The sequence below is a fragment of the Polistes fuscatus genome, unplaced genomic scaffold (assembly GCF_010416935.1).
Source record: "Polistes fuscatus isolate 324 unplaced genomic scaffold, CU_Pfus_HIC Scaffold6, whole genome shotgun sequence".
Classification (NCBI taxonomy): Eukaryota; Metazoa; Arthropoda; class Insecta; order Hymenoptera; family Vespidae; genus Polistes; species Polistes fuscatus.
Window position 1 is genome coordinate 2,250,947 of NW_025113140.1, and position 19,449 is coordinate 2,270,395.

A 19,449-nucleotide genomic window follows, 5' to 3' on the forward strand; every position below is an offset into this window, starting at 1 on the left:
TTTCTACGGTGCTTCACCTTCTCTTTCTCTCTCTCTCTCTCTCTCTCTCTTCTCTTTCTCTTTCCATCTCTATCTTATCTCCTGTCGTACTTCGTAAAAGTCGATTTATATGCAAGGACTACGCTAATGCATTATGCAAAAAGAGAATCGATTCGAATGTATAAAGAGCGATGATTTTTAATAAATCGGCACACACAGATGATATTCGGGTTCGGTTAATACATTAAACGAAGAACAGAACAGAACTGAAACTCGGGGTCGGTTGGTACACGTCGGGTTTGCAGATCGATGACTCGTTTTACGAGGAATTGTATTTAAATCACGTGTATAAATTTTAATACGACCGATTGGAGCAAAAAAAAATTAAATGAAGAGGAAGAAGAAGAAGAAGATGAAGAAGAAGATGATGAAGAAAATGAATGGGGAAAGAAAAAGTTAAGGTAAGTGGGTAAAAAGAAAAAAAACGAAAAAGAAGGTAAATAGAAAAGATAAAGAGATAAGCAGATAGGTGGGTTGGTTGATGGAAAGAAATAAAAAGAAATAAAATGAAAGTTAGAAAGAAAGAGATAGAGAGAGAGAGAGAGAGAGAGATAAATGTATATAAGTATCAATTAGGAACAAAATTCTTGAACAAGGTAGATATATATAATTGAGATTAAGAGAAATTCTCTTCTCGAACTTATTAGACAAGGTATTCGATCTACGACGGTGAACACACACCGATGCAAAGTATAAACCGTTAATTTCAAGTCCAGCGAGAATAGTACTTCGGTCAGGCATTCATTAAAATCCAATATCCGGGCTTTTAATGAGCGATCACGCGTATATGGTTTAGAAAGAGAGAGAGAGAGAGAGAGAGGAATCTGAAGTTAAACGTTCGAAGTTTAATTTTTTATCGATTTACGATTAACAAACGCATTTTGATATCATAAAGAAGATTTACGATTCGATGTTACATCGTTCGATATAACTTCATTACTTTTTGTTTTTTTTTCCAATACAATTTGAAATGTTAATTTATATACATTTTGATTAGATATTTTATTCATTTTATAATAGATAGAGAAAAAAATTAGTCTGAACGATTTCAAGGGAAGTATTGATTTCTTTTTTCTTTTTTTCTTTCTTTTTACATTTTCTTACAATATTCTACACCATATTATAAGAAGTGAACCGAAAAAGAATCATCTAAATTTGTAATCACGTGATTTGTCCAAATCTGTACGAAATTATCTCTTGAAACTTTTTTAAATCATTTTTGTTTATATTAATTAGAAGAAGAAGATATTACCAGATAGGTGATCGTTACTTACAATTAGGGAATTTAAATCGTCTTGAAATAAAAAAAAGAAAAAGGCCAATTTTTACAACTCGAATTTAATCGCAATTCATTTCGCAAAATTTATTTCAACATTTATTTTTTCGTTATATACAATGACAACAAGTTCCTGTTTCACGAATTACACTAATGTAAGTTTAGTTAGGAGAAGCCGTAATGTTTGCTCGCGCGGAACGCTAATAAGGAGAGTTGGTACTTCAAATTTCTTGCTTATCATATATATATATATAATATATATATATACCTATATAGAAGACACACATGCACACACACACACACAAAGACACACATATGTAATAAGTGCGTAAAAAATTTTTTGCAGGAAGAATATCGAATCATATATAATGCCTCCTATCTACTTCATTATATCGCGAACCTACGTATTACTTAACACATTAATTTCATTCTTTTCTCAAACATTTGAAATTACATCGACGAAAGAAAGTCGCCCCTATTCGTCGAGTAATATGATTGTTAAAGTTGTTAAGAGTTCTTGTAGAAACTCGACGTTTTCATTAACGCTTTCTTACTATTACAGGGTACGTAATGTATAGGATGTTTCAAAATATAAAACTTTAAGGAAGTTAATTTCAGTATACGTTAAAAATAAAGAAGAAAAAGAAAAACATATTCCTATTATAACGTATACGATATAATATTCTTTCCGAATTCGTAATTGTTTTTGTCTATCAATATAATTTATATAACTTTACTAACTTCTCTTCATCCGCAACTATTTACAATTAAGCTTCTTATCTCGAGAAACCTGGTTAAGAAGATCTATGATAAGACGTTTGGAATACTTCATTACAAACTCAAGATTACCACTTAAAACAGTTTCTAGGAAAATTATTTAACAACGCGTATAACACAAAAACTACTATAATTCGAGAAAGATGATCATATCTAGTATATAATATTGTATGAACCTTTATTATTATTATTATTATTATTATTTTAACGTATTAAAATTACCTCTGAAGTTACGCCCACATATTTTGAAACATTCACTATACATATATATATATATAGATTCTTCCAAAAGACACATTGTAATGAACTTATTTTGCATGTATACGTAATTATCTTAGAAACTAAATATTACAACGCGTAATATTACAACGTAAGATGTAATTTAGTTTGCTTTATATCCGTGCAACGTGTAATTTCTCGTCAATTTTATCTAAGTAGTGGTAATGGTAATAGTAGTAGTAGTAGTAGAGGAAGAAGAAGAAGTATAAGAAGCAAAAGCGAATGATATACGAGTGAAGAGAATGAAGAAGAAAAATATATTGAAGCACAAGTTTTATCTTTGTCTTTTAAACAGCAACCTAACCAATACTCTCTCTCTCTCCCTCTCTTTCTTTCTTACTGATTTTTCTTCACAAGCGAACTCGGCCCTAATTTACAAGGGATCCAATATGAAATACACTTCGTTCGAGCTTTATTTGCGATTATTGCCTCCTCTGATTTATAACTGCCGTTTGATATCTTTATGTAAGGGTTCGGCCCGAGTATTTAATACCTTCACGACCAATCGGCTGCCACAACGATACTGTGCACGCTATTCTACAACCCGGTAATAATATCATACTACATATACAATGTATATACATACATATGTATATAAAAAGAAAGAAAGAAAGAGAGAGAGAGAGGGAGAATACACCTTTGATCCCGTTAAAACAAGCTCTCGTCTTTGAAATCATCATTTGCGTGCGAAATCGAATGAATTTTTTAACGAATTAATTGACCACTCATTTAAATAAAATAATCAATCATTTATAAAGTCACACATGCGTATAACGTATAATATCTCCATACGTTATCATTTATCAATTTATTTTTATCGCGTCAAAAATATATGTTATCTCTACTTGGTATCCACTAATTTGTTCGCCATTCTTTTCAATCCTTTTTTTCATTTCCTTTTATTTATATATAAATAATTAATTTAAAAAAAAAGGACAAATTATATAAAAGATATTGCAAACTCTTTCGCATTAGCCGAGGCAATTAAATTTAGCACGAAAGAAGAAATTTGATTTAACAAAAAAAAAACAAAACCAACTAAAATAAAAAGAAAATCGTTTAGTTGAACAATTTCGATCGATAGAATGAACGATACTCCTCTAAACGACGCGGCCCGAAATTAATACGTTTGTCACTCGTGAATTTCCGGCTAACGTTAACGCGGTTTCGTACGTGTTTAGCGTACATATACACATACATATGTACAAAGAGATAGAGATACATATGTGTATGTATATATGGTACGTGTGTACGCGGTCATCGGGACGATCAACACGTGGCTCATGATTTTGTCAGCGGTAGCGGTGGTACACCGCGCGTTAAAGTATCCCCCTCCCACCCCCAACCTCCCACCCCTCATCTACTCTCTCTCTCTATCTCTCTCTCTCTCTCATTCACTTTCCCTCTTCGGTAGGTACTCTTTATCGAATCCACCACTTTACGTACTTACGTAGTACGTGTATACATATAGTGTATACTACTACTATATATATATACTATATATACTATATATAGTAGTATAGATACGAGTATAAAGTAGTATCCGTAGAGACTCTTCTCTATCGCAAAAGATACTCTCGATTCCGTCACTCGGACCTTTAAATAGTTCGTTCATCGTGCAACAAGTGCGAACGAGAGGATTTTCGCTGGTCCATCGATGGGCGAGAGAACAAAAAAAAATTGGAAAAAAGAGAGAGAGAGTGAGAGTGAGATGAATTTTCACGTTCGATGGATGACCTCGATAGGAGAGTATTATAGTAACGAGATTAGTAAAGCATACATTAAACTGATCACGTTAATATAACTCTTAAGCTCTTTTAAATGTTCGATTATGCTTAGTATAACATACGATTTATTTCAATATTATATATGTATTTATTGTTTATATTTATGTGTGTGTATATACGTAAGTGTATATGCATAAAGGATTAGTTTAAAGTGTTCTTGGTTTCTTTTTTTCAAAATTTTCTAACATAATTTAATTAGGTCAGATAATAACGATGTTTTTTAAACTCTCGTTATTTGATTATGTAATATGTAAAAGAAAATTAGTCTAAAAATGTTTTCATGAAAAGTGACTCATTGATTTTTCAAATGATACATCAAATTTTGTATAATTTTACGAACTTTTGACTCACCTAGTATATATATATATACTATAATATTATACTATATATTATATAGGTCTATATACCCCGGTTGCCTCAGAGAGAATTTTGTGAACCGTGTGCAAAGTGCATCACGCTTGGTAAAAAAAAAAGGATAAAAAGTAAGAGTAAAGTTTCCCAACGTGTTACTACATCGATGTCCTCTACCATAGGTGAGAGAAGGATAGAACAAAAAAAAGAGAAAGAATATGGGAGAGAAAGAGAGAGAGAGAGAGAGAGAGAGGAGATACGTAAAGGACCAAAACAGCAGACGCTCTTCTTCTCTGCTTCCCAGCTGCCGACCAACTGGCACCCTCTCCTTTTAAATTCCCTTCGGACGTTCTAGAAAACGACTCCTGAACAGTCCCTTCTTCTTCTTCTTCTTCTTTTTCTTCTTTATTCTTTCTTATTACCAAATATCATGATTTTTCAAAAAATAAATTGCTTGTAAAAACTGCTTGTAATCGTTAAGGGATATTAAAGTTTGTATGTTTGTTTTTTTTTATTTTCTTTCATTACCAACGAGAGAGAAAAATTGTAAATAAATTCTTATATATATATTTTAATAGAAAATATTGAACGATTATGTATAATATATTAATATTATTAATAACGAAATTATATAATAGGAAATACTTAATCATATTAGATTGAATTATAAGTAAAAGGTAATGAAATTCGTCGTACTACTAATATCTAATACCTAATCGTATCTTATATATATTTTAATAAAAAATATTAAACAAAATTTATGTATATAATATATTAAATATTGTTAATAACGAAATTATATAATAGGAAATACTTAATCATATTAGATTGAATTATAAGTAAAAAGGTAATGAAATTCGTCGTACTACTAATATCTAATACTCTAATCGTATCTTATATATATTTTAATAGAAAATATTAAACAAAATTTATGTATATAATATATTAAATATTGTTAATAACGAAATTATATAATAGGGAATACTTAATCATATTAGATTGAATTATAAGTAAAAAGGTAATGAAATTCGTCGTACTACTAATATCTAATACTCTAATCGTATCTTATATATATTTAATAGAAAATATTAAACAAATTATGTATATAATATATTAAATATTATTAATAACGAAATTATATATAGGGAATACTTAATCATATTAGATTGAATTAAGTAAAAAGGTAATGAAATTCGACGTACTACTAATATCTAATACTCTAATCTTATCTACTATATATATATATATTTTATAGAAAATATTCAACAAATTTATGTATTAATATATTAATATTGTTAATAACGAAATTATAATAGGGAATACTTAATCATATTAGATTGAATTATAAGTAAAAAGGTAATGAAATTCGTCGTACTAATATCGAATACTCTAATCGTATCTTATATATATATATATTTTAATAAAAAATATTAAACAAATTTATGTATATAATATATTAAATATTGTTAATAACGAAATTATATAATAGGAAATACTTAATCATATTAGATTGAATTATAAGTAAAAAGGTAATGAAATTCGTCGTACTACTAATATCTAATACTCTAATCTTATCTCTACTATATCTAATCTATATTGTTAATAAAATAAAATATATAAATGAGAATTTGCGTGTCTCTGAACAAAGACAAATCCTTTGGAAATGATTCAAATTAAAATTCAATAAAATTCAAATGTCACGTTAAACGATATAAAATATTCAAATTAAATGAAAATAATTTATGAAAAGTATCATACATATTTATGTATATTGCTCTAAAGGAATTGCATGTAATTTCTCTTTCTCTCTCTCTCTCTTTTTGTAAAAGAAAAGAAAATAAAAAAAGGAAAAAGCAAACAGAAAAATATATTAAAGAAACCTTTGAAGAAAGTTGGTTAATAACAGATATCAATTTTCAATTGATCGATTTTAAGATTTACATAATCCTCGAACACACACATATATATATATAAGTAAGTAAGTAAGTAACTAAGTAATAATTACATGATTCATATAGATAGATATGAAATTGTCGTTTAAAAATAACCGTATAGGTAGACGAAAGAAACTCTTTCATTTTCTTACGACATACTCATTATTACTACATTATTACCAAAGAGAACAAAAAGTAGTAATAGTGTATGGAGTGAGGAAAAAGAAAGATAGAAAGCAAAATAAAAAGAGAGAGAAAGAGAGAGAGAGAGAGAGAGAGATACATATAAAAAAAGAAAAAAAAGAATAAAAAAAAAAAAAAAAAACAAAGAAGGGGAGATACGAGGGGGTGGAAGAGGAAGGAAAGAACACGAAGCGATGGAAAAGAAAGTTAATGCTAATTTATTTCCAATTACTATGGAAATATGAAAGCCCCGGTAAAAAAGATCTCTCTCTCTCTCTCTCTCTCCCTCTTACACTCGTTATTTTTCCCTTTTCTCTTTCTACCTCTCTCCCTCTCTCTCTCTCTTTTTCTCTCTCTTACTCCTTTTTCCAAGCATCGACGTTTTAACCTGCAATACATATTATTTTCAGAGCGTCGAGCAAAACGGCCGGGCCCCGGTGTGGTGCAATTATCTCTACGGTAATAATCGTGGCCCGAACGACAGCCACGTAATAACGCTAGTTTATGTTTCCAGCTAATGAGTTTGAAAAGAAATACGAAATATAAGCGTGCACGTGTGTGCGTGTATGTATGTATGTATGTATGTATGTGTATGTGCGCGGGTGAGAGAAAAGAATGAAAGAAAGAATGAAAGAAAGATAAATAGAAGTTACGAAAAATAATTAAAAGAAAAAAGAAAAAAGAAAAAAAAATGCACGTGAAATATTAAAATCGTAAAAGAACGGGGCACGTTGATATTCGACTACGTCACTTTTCCATCTACCTATCCTTAAACTATGCGATTTCCTGGTCATAGATATGTATACTGGTTAACGGTCATTAATTCACTAATTTACAAGCATAAATAATTGCACTTAAGAGTAAAAATAGAAAAAGAAAAAAAATACAAGACAAATAGATAAATAAGGATAGAGTTAAAGTTAAAAGAATAAGAAAGAGAGAGAGAGAGAGAGAGAGAGAAGGAGAGAACAAGGCACGTCTCTTACACGTGATTTTGCGTGCAACATCTGTCATTTGCATAATTGGAACATCTGCTCGAACGATATTTCAGTCTAAGCGAACATTAGTATCCTACATGTACGTATTATATATTTATGCTTTGAATTTAATGAGATACCTTTGTTTTTCTTCTCTTTCTTTCTTTCTTTATTTATTATTTATTTTTTCCTTTTCCTCCTTATTATTATTTCATTTCGTTTTCAAATAATACAAACAAAAAAAGAAATTACTATCTTTCTCTAACGTTTCCAATTGATCAAACAGAATTTTTTTTTTCTTTTTCTTTTTTTTTATCTCCGATATCGTTCGTTTTTGCACCGGAAATAAAATGTAAGACGGACGAATAATAAATAGCGTTGTTCTACATTTGTTGTTCTATTCTTTTTAGAATTGCAAATTTTTTTTTTATTCTTTTCTTACGATCAATTAACGCAACACGCGAGGATTATTTTCTTGTTGTTGTTTTTGTTGTTGTTTTTGTTGTTTAGAATAATAAATTAAAGGAAGGAAATTTGTATCGATTAGGTTGAACGTTTAGCTTTCTTTTAGAAACGAGGACTGAACAAGGCCGATGTTAATTGTTGGCGCGTACGTGATTCGAAATTACAAGTACGGTGATATGAAAGAGAGTGGTGGAGAGAAAAAAAAAAATAGAGAGAGAGAGAGAAACGAGGTGATAAGCCAGTTTTATCGCTTTCCTCGATGCATACTTCATTGTCCGAAATATTCTTCCACGTTCAATATTCCGTGAATGTTGCAGACTCGGTGTTCAAAAGGGGAAAAAAAAAAGAAAATAAAAAAAAATGCAAGAAGAAGAAGAATGGATATTGACATGATTGTACCTGTAACATGTAGCACACAATACGACCCCCGTAAATATTAACAACACCGTTTATGATCCGTGGCACGATTTTTTTTTTCCAACTAATAAAACCGTGAGAAGGGGTAAAAGAATTTTGTTTTAATTAAAAAGAAAAGGAAAAAATGTAAAAATAGATTGAACTTAAAAAAAAAACGCGATATATTAAACAAATTTTAATTTCTTTCGGGAACGAAATTGAATTGGAGGAGGGGCTGGGTGGGTGGTCGGCAGGGCGAAAGGGGAAAAAAATGAAGGAAATACTTTTTAATAAACGAAAAAAGAAATTAATATGATATATTAACAAACTTTAATTTCTTTCGAATGAAATTGAAAGGAAAAAAAAATGCGAACGGAGAGAAAATTAAAAATAAATGAACACAAAATTTAATACGACGCGGTAGAAAATAAAATAAAAAAGAAAAAAAAAGAAAAGAAAAAAAAAGAAGGAAAAATGTTAAATTAGCCTCGAACGCGAAATTGGAAAAGAGGAAATTATAATATAAAGTATGCAATATATATATATATATATAAAAGTAATTATCAACTTTAAAATGAATTATTGAAATATGTATTATTACTTAAAAAAGGAATCTTTTTATTCGAAAAAAATAATACGAACGTCGCCTAGTCGATATTTCATTTTTGTAAATTTTATTTCAATCGTTTAGAGAAGAGTGGAATAATTTAAAACAGTGATTTAAACGTGAAGCAAACCATCATCGTTATCTTATCCTACTCGCTAGGAAGATGAAGATACTCTTGTCGACGAGAGGATGACGACGACGAACGATGCTCGTCAAGTGGAACAATTACCCAAAGAAAATGAGCCTGGATTCACCTTCCTACCAATTCAAGACGTCGCACGAACAGTATTTCTCTCTCTCTCTTTCTCTCTCTCTTTCTCTTTATTCAACTACTTAACTATGGCATCTTCTCTTTTCTTTCTATTATCTCTCCCACACGTTTCTCGTTAACTTTTCTAATTCTTATTATACTATCTCACGTTTTTATCCTATTTTTTTTTTTTTCTACAAAAAATTTTAATATGTATTAATATAATTTATATTAATATAAATTGTTATATAATTTTTATTAATTTATAATTTTCTAAATTTAATATAATATAATATTAATATTATATAATTTATTTATATATATTTATTTATTATATATATTTATTTATTTATTTATATATATATTTATTTATTATATATATAATTTCTTATACGTTATATAATTTTCTTAATTTATTTACATATCGTATTTACACATATCGTATAGGATAAAATTAAAAAATTATAAGAAAATAAAGTAATTGTAAAGAAAGAAAAACAATTAACAATATCGTATATAATTCGTAATTTTTTCTATAACGTTAATTAATTTTGAAATTTGTATTAATTTACAATGTAAAAATAAAATAATTGGTTTAAAGTTAACGTTATTTACGATCATTATTTTTCAAATAAATTTACGATCGATTAATTAACTTTTGGAACACCCTGTACGTTAATAACACGCACGAACGTTTATACATTCGTAAAGTGTATCGGAAGTATTTACAATTAGTATATAGATATATATGTATGTAAGAATAGACGAAGATGAGCTTATGTTAGACTATTTAGAAATAGAAAGAGATAGAGTAAGATCGTTAGAATTTGATTTTCATTTGGAGCACGGCCAAAGAAGCTTGTTCCACTTACTTCGTTCCGTATACTTCCTGTTACGAATTTAGTTATCTCGAACGTTTGATTATGTCGTTTGTGAAAATTTAATTAAAAGCAAATTTATAACTTAATATTAGAAATTGTTCAATTAAATTACAAATAAATATATATACATACGTATATATACGCGAGAGAAAACAATAAAACGATAATTATTTATATATTAAAATCAATTTAATTATAATTAATATATTTTCATTTAAAAAATTGTTTAAAAACACGAATACCCACATACAGAGACAACAAATTGTATCTTCTATTCGTTACCTTGTTAAAACAAGACATCCAATACCCAACAGGACAATTTTTCACGATTATCTTCGCGCAAAGCATACGTGCAAAATCAACTACACAAATTATATCATCGTCCTTTTTCATGACAAATGTGAAACGTGAGAGAATTGTACCCGTACATACGTTAACGTATATTACATATGTATATGCATGCATGCATGCATGTATCTATGCATGTATTATATGTTGTCGGAGGTCAAATACGTTCCAAGGCAACGCAACCCACACTGTGATTTCGCGTTACGATTTATCGCGCATTTTCGGTACGCGTGGGCAGCAATTGTTATGGAATTAATCACGGACGAACGAAAATTCCACACGATTACGAATAAGGCCGAGAGATATGTAATTATCTACAAATTCGATCACTTTCAATCTGGTTATTGTTATTATCAAACATAATTACATATCTATCGTACGAATATCTATATTATATATCATTGTAAACATATAAAATTTATATATACTTTTATATGTGTACGCGTTTGTTTATCTGTCTCTCTCTTTGCCGTATAAAATAATAATTTCATTGATTAAACATTTGGAGAAAAGATTAAAACGATAGAATATCCTTTTAACAATTAATCGTACCTCTTGACGCAATTAATTCACCATTTGATCAGACGATTACTCTGGCAATCAGATTAATTACGTGTTCGATAAGGTTTGACAGTAATCGTTTATAACATAGGTTTTTAAGACCGATAATCGAATAGCAAGGTAGAAGTGACATTTTCTTTGATAACACTCGAACGTTCGAAGAAATTCAATTAGTCGGGGTGTTACTATATATACGTGCTAATGATTCGATAATCAAATCAAATCTTAAATAAGGAACAAACGAGAGGAATAGAATATTCAATTGATTATATTATAAACAAAAGTAAATAAAATTGATATAAGTATTTATTTATTCGATTCATTGGGATTTTCGTTTAAAAGCAATGGGAATAATTCGCGTCTCTCCTTCGATGGATTTATTTTAACGAAGGAAACGTATCAGGTACACTAATGAACCGAGAAAACGGTGCGAAACATACACGCATACACACACATACGTACACACACACACACATACATTTAGAGCCAGTGCCCGGTTCTGAGGTTACTTCGTTAACGCGTGGCGTTTACTTTGCAAATGAAATTTTGATTGAGATTAAGTGTATATAACCGGCTTGCACGGAGCTCAATTTGCAAACGGAAATGAATAATCAATAGACGTTGAAACTACATTAGTAATTACACTCGAGTAAGTACTTATGCTTCTTCGACAAGTTTCTTTCTAGAAAATACGGAACTATCATATTTCTCGATATCTATCAATCGGATCAATCATATGAATTTTCAATCAAATTTATTACACACGACCGTATCATTCTTATCCTTTATATTTTAATAATAATAATAATAATAATGATAATGATAATAAAAAAAATATTTAAACGAAAAGATATATGTATATTCTTAGATATCGATGAAAAAAATGAAAATAGAAATAAAGTGTAACATACGTAAGACCCATCGATATTCTGTCTCGTTTTCCTGGCAAAAAGTAGTAGGTATTTCAACGGAATTTACCGTGGTCATACTTCGTAAACCCCCTCACGAAACCAGTCGGTGAAACTTTAATGCGACAAAGTTTTCAAACTTCCCGCCATACATCAGAACCCCGGACCTCGTCGTTCTGATAATTCAGTCGGCAAAGTTCCACACTAAGTACTTTACCTTCGACCTGCATGATGAAAATTACGAGAGATAGATAGATAGATAGATAGATAGATAGATAGATAGATGAATGGATAGATAAATGAATGGAGAAATAAAAAATGGAGAGAAAGAGAGAAAGAAAAAATGGTGATCTTGATATAATTGGATTTAACAGTTCATTCTTTATACATATGACAAAAAAAAATAAATCGAATCGAATCGAATCGAATCGAATCGAATAGAATCGAGTATATCGTTCAATCGATCTATCGAAAACGTTATCAAAGTTAAATATGAGAGACACAGCACGTGGGAACGAGATGATAAAAGTAAAAGTAATGTGATTCCTTTTTTTTTTCTTTCTTTTTCCTTTTTTCTTTTTTCTTCTTCCTCTTCTTTTTTTTTTTTTCTTTTTTGGCCGTTAATCGAAATAAATCGTAATTCTTCGCGTTTTACTTTCACATTAAAATTTATCTTTGAATATGAATTTCTGATCGGTGAAAGTCATATTTCGTTGAATATATATATATGTATTGGTACAATAAAAAAGTCCATTGCCCTGTTTTCTTCTTTGTGTATTTCTCACCACTAACATTCGTACTTTAATCGAATTGTTCCACTTTCTAGCTCGACACGATACATGACGAATACGACTACCACACAACGATAACAACCGACGAGGAGACTTGTACACGCGAATAGATATATGCAAATGGGAAAGAAGAGCACACACAAACTTGCACACGCATACGTATACGTATACGTGTGTATGCGTATATACATCGACAAGAAGTTGTTCGAAGACTCGAAGAAATTTTTATCGAACCAGTTAGAAATTTTCCTACCGACTGACTACTTTTATGCATTCGTCATTGCAAACGTTTATTTGATTTACAAATCTACATTCTACAGAGCGATTCATATTTAATATCACCAAATATTTTCATTCCATATACTTAAATACGCGTATAGATGAATATTGATTTTAAATGAATATATATTTGAAGTTTTACATATTTTTATATATTAAAGATTACAGAAAAATCTGTATAATATCTTATGTAAATTACATCGCATAAAAATGTATGAGGATATACGCGTGTATGTATTTATAATTAATATATCAAAATATATTTCCTCAAATTTAGGGTTGTAGCAAGATATTTAAAGATATTTAAATGAATATATTCGTAACGCGTTTTACGTAGACCACCCTGTAGAAAAACTTGTGCATCTATAAAAAGATATACGCAAGTAACATACGTAAAAGTAACATTCGTCCTTGTTTATCTCGATTCGAAACTCCCGGATTATGACGTCCTTTCGAATACTGAAAAATTCTATCACTCTAAGGCCATCTACAAATCCGATCCATCCATCTTTCAAAGTTTCATCCGATCGCGATCGACGTTATCGAAATTATAGTTTTTACGAGAAACTCACATATATAAATAAGAAATATATTTTCCAGAGCTTGTTTCTCGCGTTACATAACCACCCGTTCGTGCCACCCACAACCTTCCACCCCCCCCCCCACCTTATGTATTTTACTTCTCGTCAAACACAAAATCTCTCGGAAGAAAATTTTCTTTTAATCTGGAAATTTGCTTTCTTTGGAAAATCTCTCTCTTTCTTTCTCTCTTGAAAGAAGAAATGAAAAAGAAAAAAAAAAAGAGGAAAGATAAAGAAAGGGAATAAAAAGAACTTTTTTTTAGGTCAACCTAATACTATCTTATTTAACGTGAATGTAAAGTTTTGCAAGAGAGGAATGTAAACTGGTTCGACTGAACTGTAAGATAAGACTTTCTAAGTGTTCACATTGTAAATTTTCAAAACTGGTCCATCCTAAAGGTTTTAACACGTCACCCTTTGTTTCCTATAATATTTCTACTACAATTTAATCCGACTTATTATTTCAATACTAGTTTCGTTATAAAAATAAGAGAAAATAAATGAAACGATAACAGGAGAGAAATATCGAAGAATATAATACAACGAGAAGGTGGAACAATAGAAAAATATAAACAAAGGGAGAGATAGATGGAAAAAGAAAAAAGGGGGAAAAGAAGGAAGGGGAAAGAGATAGAAATAGAAAAACAATTTCGCGGAGGAGAGAATACACAGATTTTTTTTCATTAGCCGGTAAGCGAATCGCTGTAACACGATGGGAAAATTCAATTACGTACGTTCGTTAAAACAAATTTACTTTATACTTTCGCGATCACGAATTTTAATTTGTTCGTCTCGGCTAACGTAGTTATATAGAAAGAATAGGCGTGTATATGCGCGCGCGCGTTTCTATATATATATATATAATATATATAGATATAGATACACATACATATGCATATACATTGTATATATACATTTCTTTTTCTCTCTCTCTCTCTCTCTCTCTTTTTTCTCTTACACTATCTTTTTCTCTTTTTACACTTTAAAAGTGAGCGTGCGTGCGTGAGTGTATACGTGTGACTAGTTGTACGTGTGCATCCCTATATTTTATATATATATATATATATATATATATTTATATGTATATGTATATATGTATATGTATATATGTATGTTTTTATGCCCTTTCAATCTACGTTTATTCATTCTTTTATGGATACCTGCCGGGCTCGCCTTTCATTTTGTTTCAACAGAGAAGAGGACCGAATGAAAAGTTGGAACGAGCGGAGAAGGGAAGGAGGAGAAATAAACGAGAACGAGAGAACTAAAAGAAAAAGAAAGAGAGGGAAAGATATAGAAAGAGAGAGAAGAGAGAGAGAGAGAGGGATGTGATGGAGGGGTAACAAGAAATAAAGGAAGAGGAAGAAAAAGAAATAGTAGAGAAAGAGACAGAAAGAGAGAAAGAGAGAGGGTTGTTACAGTCGTGAGAGAACAGGAAGGGGGAGGAGGAAAGAGGGTACAAGTAGAGACCTACGATGGAAACGGCGAAAGATCTATAGAAGGGGTAGATAAACCGGTAGAAATGCATTAGATATCCGCAGACGATATTACCCGAGGAAAAATTCTACTTTCTCAAAGAGTCACTCTTTTTTTCTTTCTTTCTATCTTTCTGTCTGTCTCTCTTCCTCTTATTTATTCGCCCTTTAAGGATGCTTTTTAAACGATATTTTAAACGATATTTCTCATTCTGGTCTTATATGAATTAATTATTAGTTGTTGATGATGTTGATGATAATTATATTAAGATTTATAGTTAGCGAGTAATTTAAAATGAATAGATTATATATCAATGGATAGAAAATTGTTTAAAAAGTAGATACGAAGAAATGAAACGTTTGAAATTTTTGAAAAACAAGATATAACTATTCTGTACACGAAACGTCCATGATAAAAAGGAAAAAGAAAAGATTGCTGCACAGAAATGTACAGGTAACGAAAAATAATAATGATCTGTGACTAACGTGTGGACTCTTGTATATATTAATATTGTATTGTATATATATATATACTATATATCAGCAAACACACAAGACGAGGATGATTAAACGTATAGAGTCTGCATTATTAGATTCTCTCTGCTTTGTTGTACGGTTCTCTGTAGACCGATCCGATGCTTTTGCTGATGGATACACCAGATCGGAAACATCGATTGTGATGCCAAACTCGGCGGGACATTGACAGAAAGAGAAAGAGAAAGAGAGAGAGATAAATATAAAGACAAAGACAGAAAGAGATTTAATTTAGACGAACGTTTCAAATCAGATTCGTACGAGAAAATATGGATTCTCATTCCATGAAGGTGTTTCATTTTCTCGATCTTTTGTTACTTCGTCTTTCATTTTTACCATGTTATTATCTATTTTTTTTCGTTCTAAATTTCTTTCTTATTCTGGGATAATAGTTCGAAATTTCTATATGCGTTTTTATCCGTATTTTATTTCGCTTTTTTCCTAAGAGTCTGGAAAAAAAAGTTTCGAGCGCAAAGTAACGAATTTTTAAATTTATTTTTTTTTTTTTTTTTTTTTCAAATAATGAAGTCATCTAGAAACTATTTTCGGTAACCCAATAGTGGACTGTTTAAAAAATTCGAAAACGCTGCTACGTATGCGTCGAAAGATCTCCTCCCTCCCTCCCACCCCTTCCCCCCACCTCACCCTCTTTCTCTCCTCCCTCTATCTTTTTCTCTTTCTCCCTCTTGCGCGCGTACACAGTTGAAACGATTAATAATTTTTCCATTCTTTTCCTTAACAGCGAACAATGGGAAACGAGATTATACAACGTTTTCCGAGAAAGCTATTACGCTTGGAAATGAGAGAGAAGAGAGAGAGATAGATAGGATTTATTGTATATCGCGAATAAAAGGAACTTCACCATATTTCACGAAAGTAATTACAGTGAGAGAGAGAGAGAGAGAGAGAAAGAGAGAGAGAGAAAGAGAGAGAGTGGGGGAGCATAAAAAGAAAGTTTTTCGCAGAAAACTTTTGCATTATAACTTTCGTACTTTCGATAAGAAAAGATATAACGTCAAGTAGAGAAATAAAGAAGGAAAAAAAGTGAGTGAGTAAGTGAGAGAGAGAAAGAGAGAGAGAGAGAAAGAAAGAATACTATGGAGAAGCCGCAAATGAAATAAAGAATCTCTACGAAGATTGTAACGTTAAAAATCTTTTCTAAACTATGCGAAATTGACTGTAGGAAAAGAAATGTAATATAAAATAACGGACTTTCTTTTCCTATCTCTAGAAAAATAATCGAACGTTTTCTTTGAGAAACATTAACGATGTAGTTCCAATCAAATCCAAAAGAGTGCGCCTTCAAAAAGCGCGCCAAACTTTTCTTCATGCTAATGGGTAGATGAAGATGAAAAAAATAGATACAGATAATAAAAATCAACAATTTATAACTATTACGTATTTAGGTACTATATAATAATCCCCATAAAAAACCTCTACTAGATATACGTAAAGATATATATATATTTATATTCGCATAAACTTTTTATCTAATTCAATCGCCCTTTAAATTGTAAGAACATTTGAAAATATCGTAATAAACTTAACGAACGTCCGATAATTATCCGTAATAATTTATGACGTCTATAAAACGATAATCGAGATAAATATTAATTTGAAATAATAAAACTAACCTTATAGGAATACTGATCGAACATTCTGCAAACGTCATCATTGGATAGAGCCGAGTAACCCGCAGTGTCCATGCTGTCCCTCCTCTTCTTCTCGTCTCCTAGAATACGAGTCCTTGATGAGTGAAAAAAAACAAAAGGTAGAATCGTCAAGTGGCACCAGATCGAAGACACAAGATCGATTGATCGCTACCGAACAAACTGATCGCGATCGCACCGGCTATACCGTCGCTCATCGTACGATCCTCGTTGTTTCTTCAACACCTATGTTCGCCATCCACCCACAAGAAGGAGGAACAAAACAACACTTTATTCGATCTAACGAGGATCGAGCCCTTTTTCTATGTTTATTTATCGTTTACGTTTATGTTTATCACGTTTACACTTTTTCGATTATCGCGACACGAAATCGAAGATTAACGAACAAACAGGAACGAACGAACGAACGAACCAACGAACGTACGAACGAACGAACGAACGAACGACCGAACGAACGAACAAACGACGAATGAACGAATGTATCGCGAACACTCGGCTTTTCCTTCGGCTCGAACGAACGAACGAACGAACGAATGAACGAAGGAACGAGGGAACGAACGAACTAACTTACCGGCGTCTATACTTTTTTTTCCGAACAAACAAACAAACAAACAAATAAACAAACAAACAAACAAACAACCGTACGAACGAACAAACGAACGAACGAACGAACGAACGGACGGACGTATATACGGAACGGAGCAATAAACGTAGGAAGGAACGTTACGCGATACGATCCTATCGATCGATTATCGAGAGATCATCGAACGCCTTTAAAGATTATCGTAGGCTTCTCGTCAACGATATTATGGCGTCCCCCTGACATGGCGGATTACTTTCGATCGTCGGCTGGCTCGCGAGATCGTCTCCCCACCCCATCTCCCGACGATCCACCACCTTCCTCTCTCTTCCAAAAGTCCTTCCGTTCTCTTCCTTTTTAATAAAAATATCGTAGGAGAACGACGATAAAAGGATAAGATAAAACAAGAAGAATAAGAAGAAGAAGAAGAAGAAGAAGAAGTAGAAGAAGAAAAAAGACAGAAGATTCGACGACACGTGGCGACGATTAAGTTATTGCTCTTCCGTCCTATAGCCAAGGGCTCCAACTCGTTCGTCCTCTTTTTATCTTTTTATCTCTTTCTCTCTTTCTCTCACGTGATCGAGAGAGGATTCCACGGGCGTATTCAACGCGACGACAGGAGGCCAGCGAATCCTCCAGGTAGTTCTCCTCCTCCTCCTCCGCCTCCGCCTCTTCCGCCTTTGCCCCAGCCCCCTTCCGCCTTCCTTAGCCCCCTTCCTCTTTCTTCTCCTGTTTCCCCTCGCGGCTTGAGGTTAGTACGCTCGAGATAAGCGCCCCACGCGGATTAGGCTAGGTCGCGCGACTCGCGTCGTGCGCGCAACGCGTGCTGCCTCGCGATAGTCGACCACCGTCGACGCAGTAAGCGACTGAGTCGCGTGCACGAGCCTCCCGAGGAGAGGGGTGGGGGTGGGAGTTGGGGAGAGCGGAGGGGTGCCACGCTACCCCTCTCTCTCTTTTCCCGCCCACCCCCAGCAGCGCAATCGGCCCTACCACCTCCTACCTATCGCACTCTCTCTCTCTCTCTCTCTGTTTAACTACTGTCATCCATTTCTCTTTTTCTCTTCCACCGTTTAACTGCATACACGTCTCTCTCTTTCTTTCTTTCTTTCTTTATTATTTATTTCTATCTCTCTTTCTTTTGGGGCTGCTGCTACTGCTGCTGCTGCTACTGCTGCTGCTTTTCTTCCTCTCTTCATTTTGATCTATATCCTTCTCTATTCTTCTTCTTTATAGAAACGCATCTTACCTTATCACTCACTCGCAATTTTCCTTTCTCTTTTTCTTTCTATCTTTTTTATCTTCTTTCCCCACTACTCTATCATACCGTGCTAGACTTTTACTACCACTATTAAGATTATGTGTATGGATATATGTATGTACGAGAGAGTAGGTAGATGCGCAGTCAGGACGCAATCGCGAACGTCCCGCGCCACTACACCGTCGAAACTACTCTCAAAATTATATGGATTTATGTATTACATATGTTATATATATATATATATATATGTAGACTCGTAGGG

General features: G+C 32.1%; 1 protein-coding gene across 3 annotated transcripts in view; it reads right to left on the reverse strand.

Annotated features, from left to right (window-relative positions):
* Window positions 1–17,821, reverse strand: part of LOC122523000 (TOX high mobility group box family member 3-like) — a 380,641-nt gene extending 362,820 nt beyond the window's left edge. The window contains exons 1-2 of one of the 3 annotated variants that reach the window (XM_043644494.1): window positions 17,504–17,821; window positions 17,314–17,411 (exon numbers count right to left, since the gene is read on the reverse strand). In XM_043644494.1, coding sequence (XP_043500429.1) covers window positions 17,314–17,411; window positions 17,504–17,546 — 141 coding nt within the window. In that variant the 5' untranslated portion in view covers window positions 17,547–17,821. The remainder of the gene's footprint in view (window positions 1–17,313; window positions 17,412–17,503) is intronic. The other 2 variants (XM_043644496.1, XM_043644495.1) reach the window with 2 other exon arrangements.
* Between the last annotated feature and the right edge of the window lie 1,628 nt (window positions 17,822–19,449).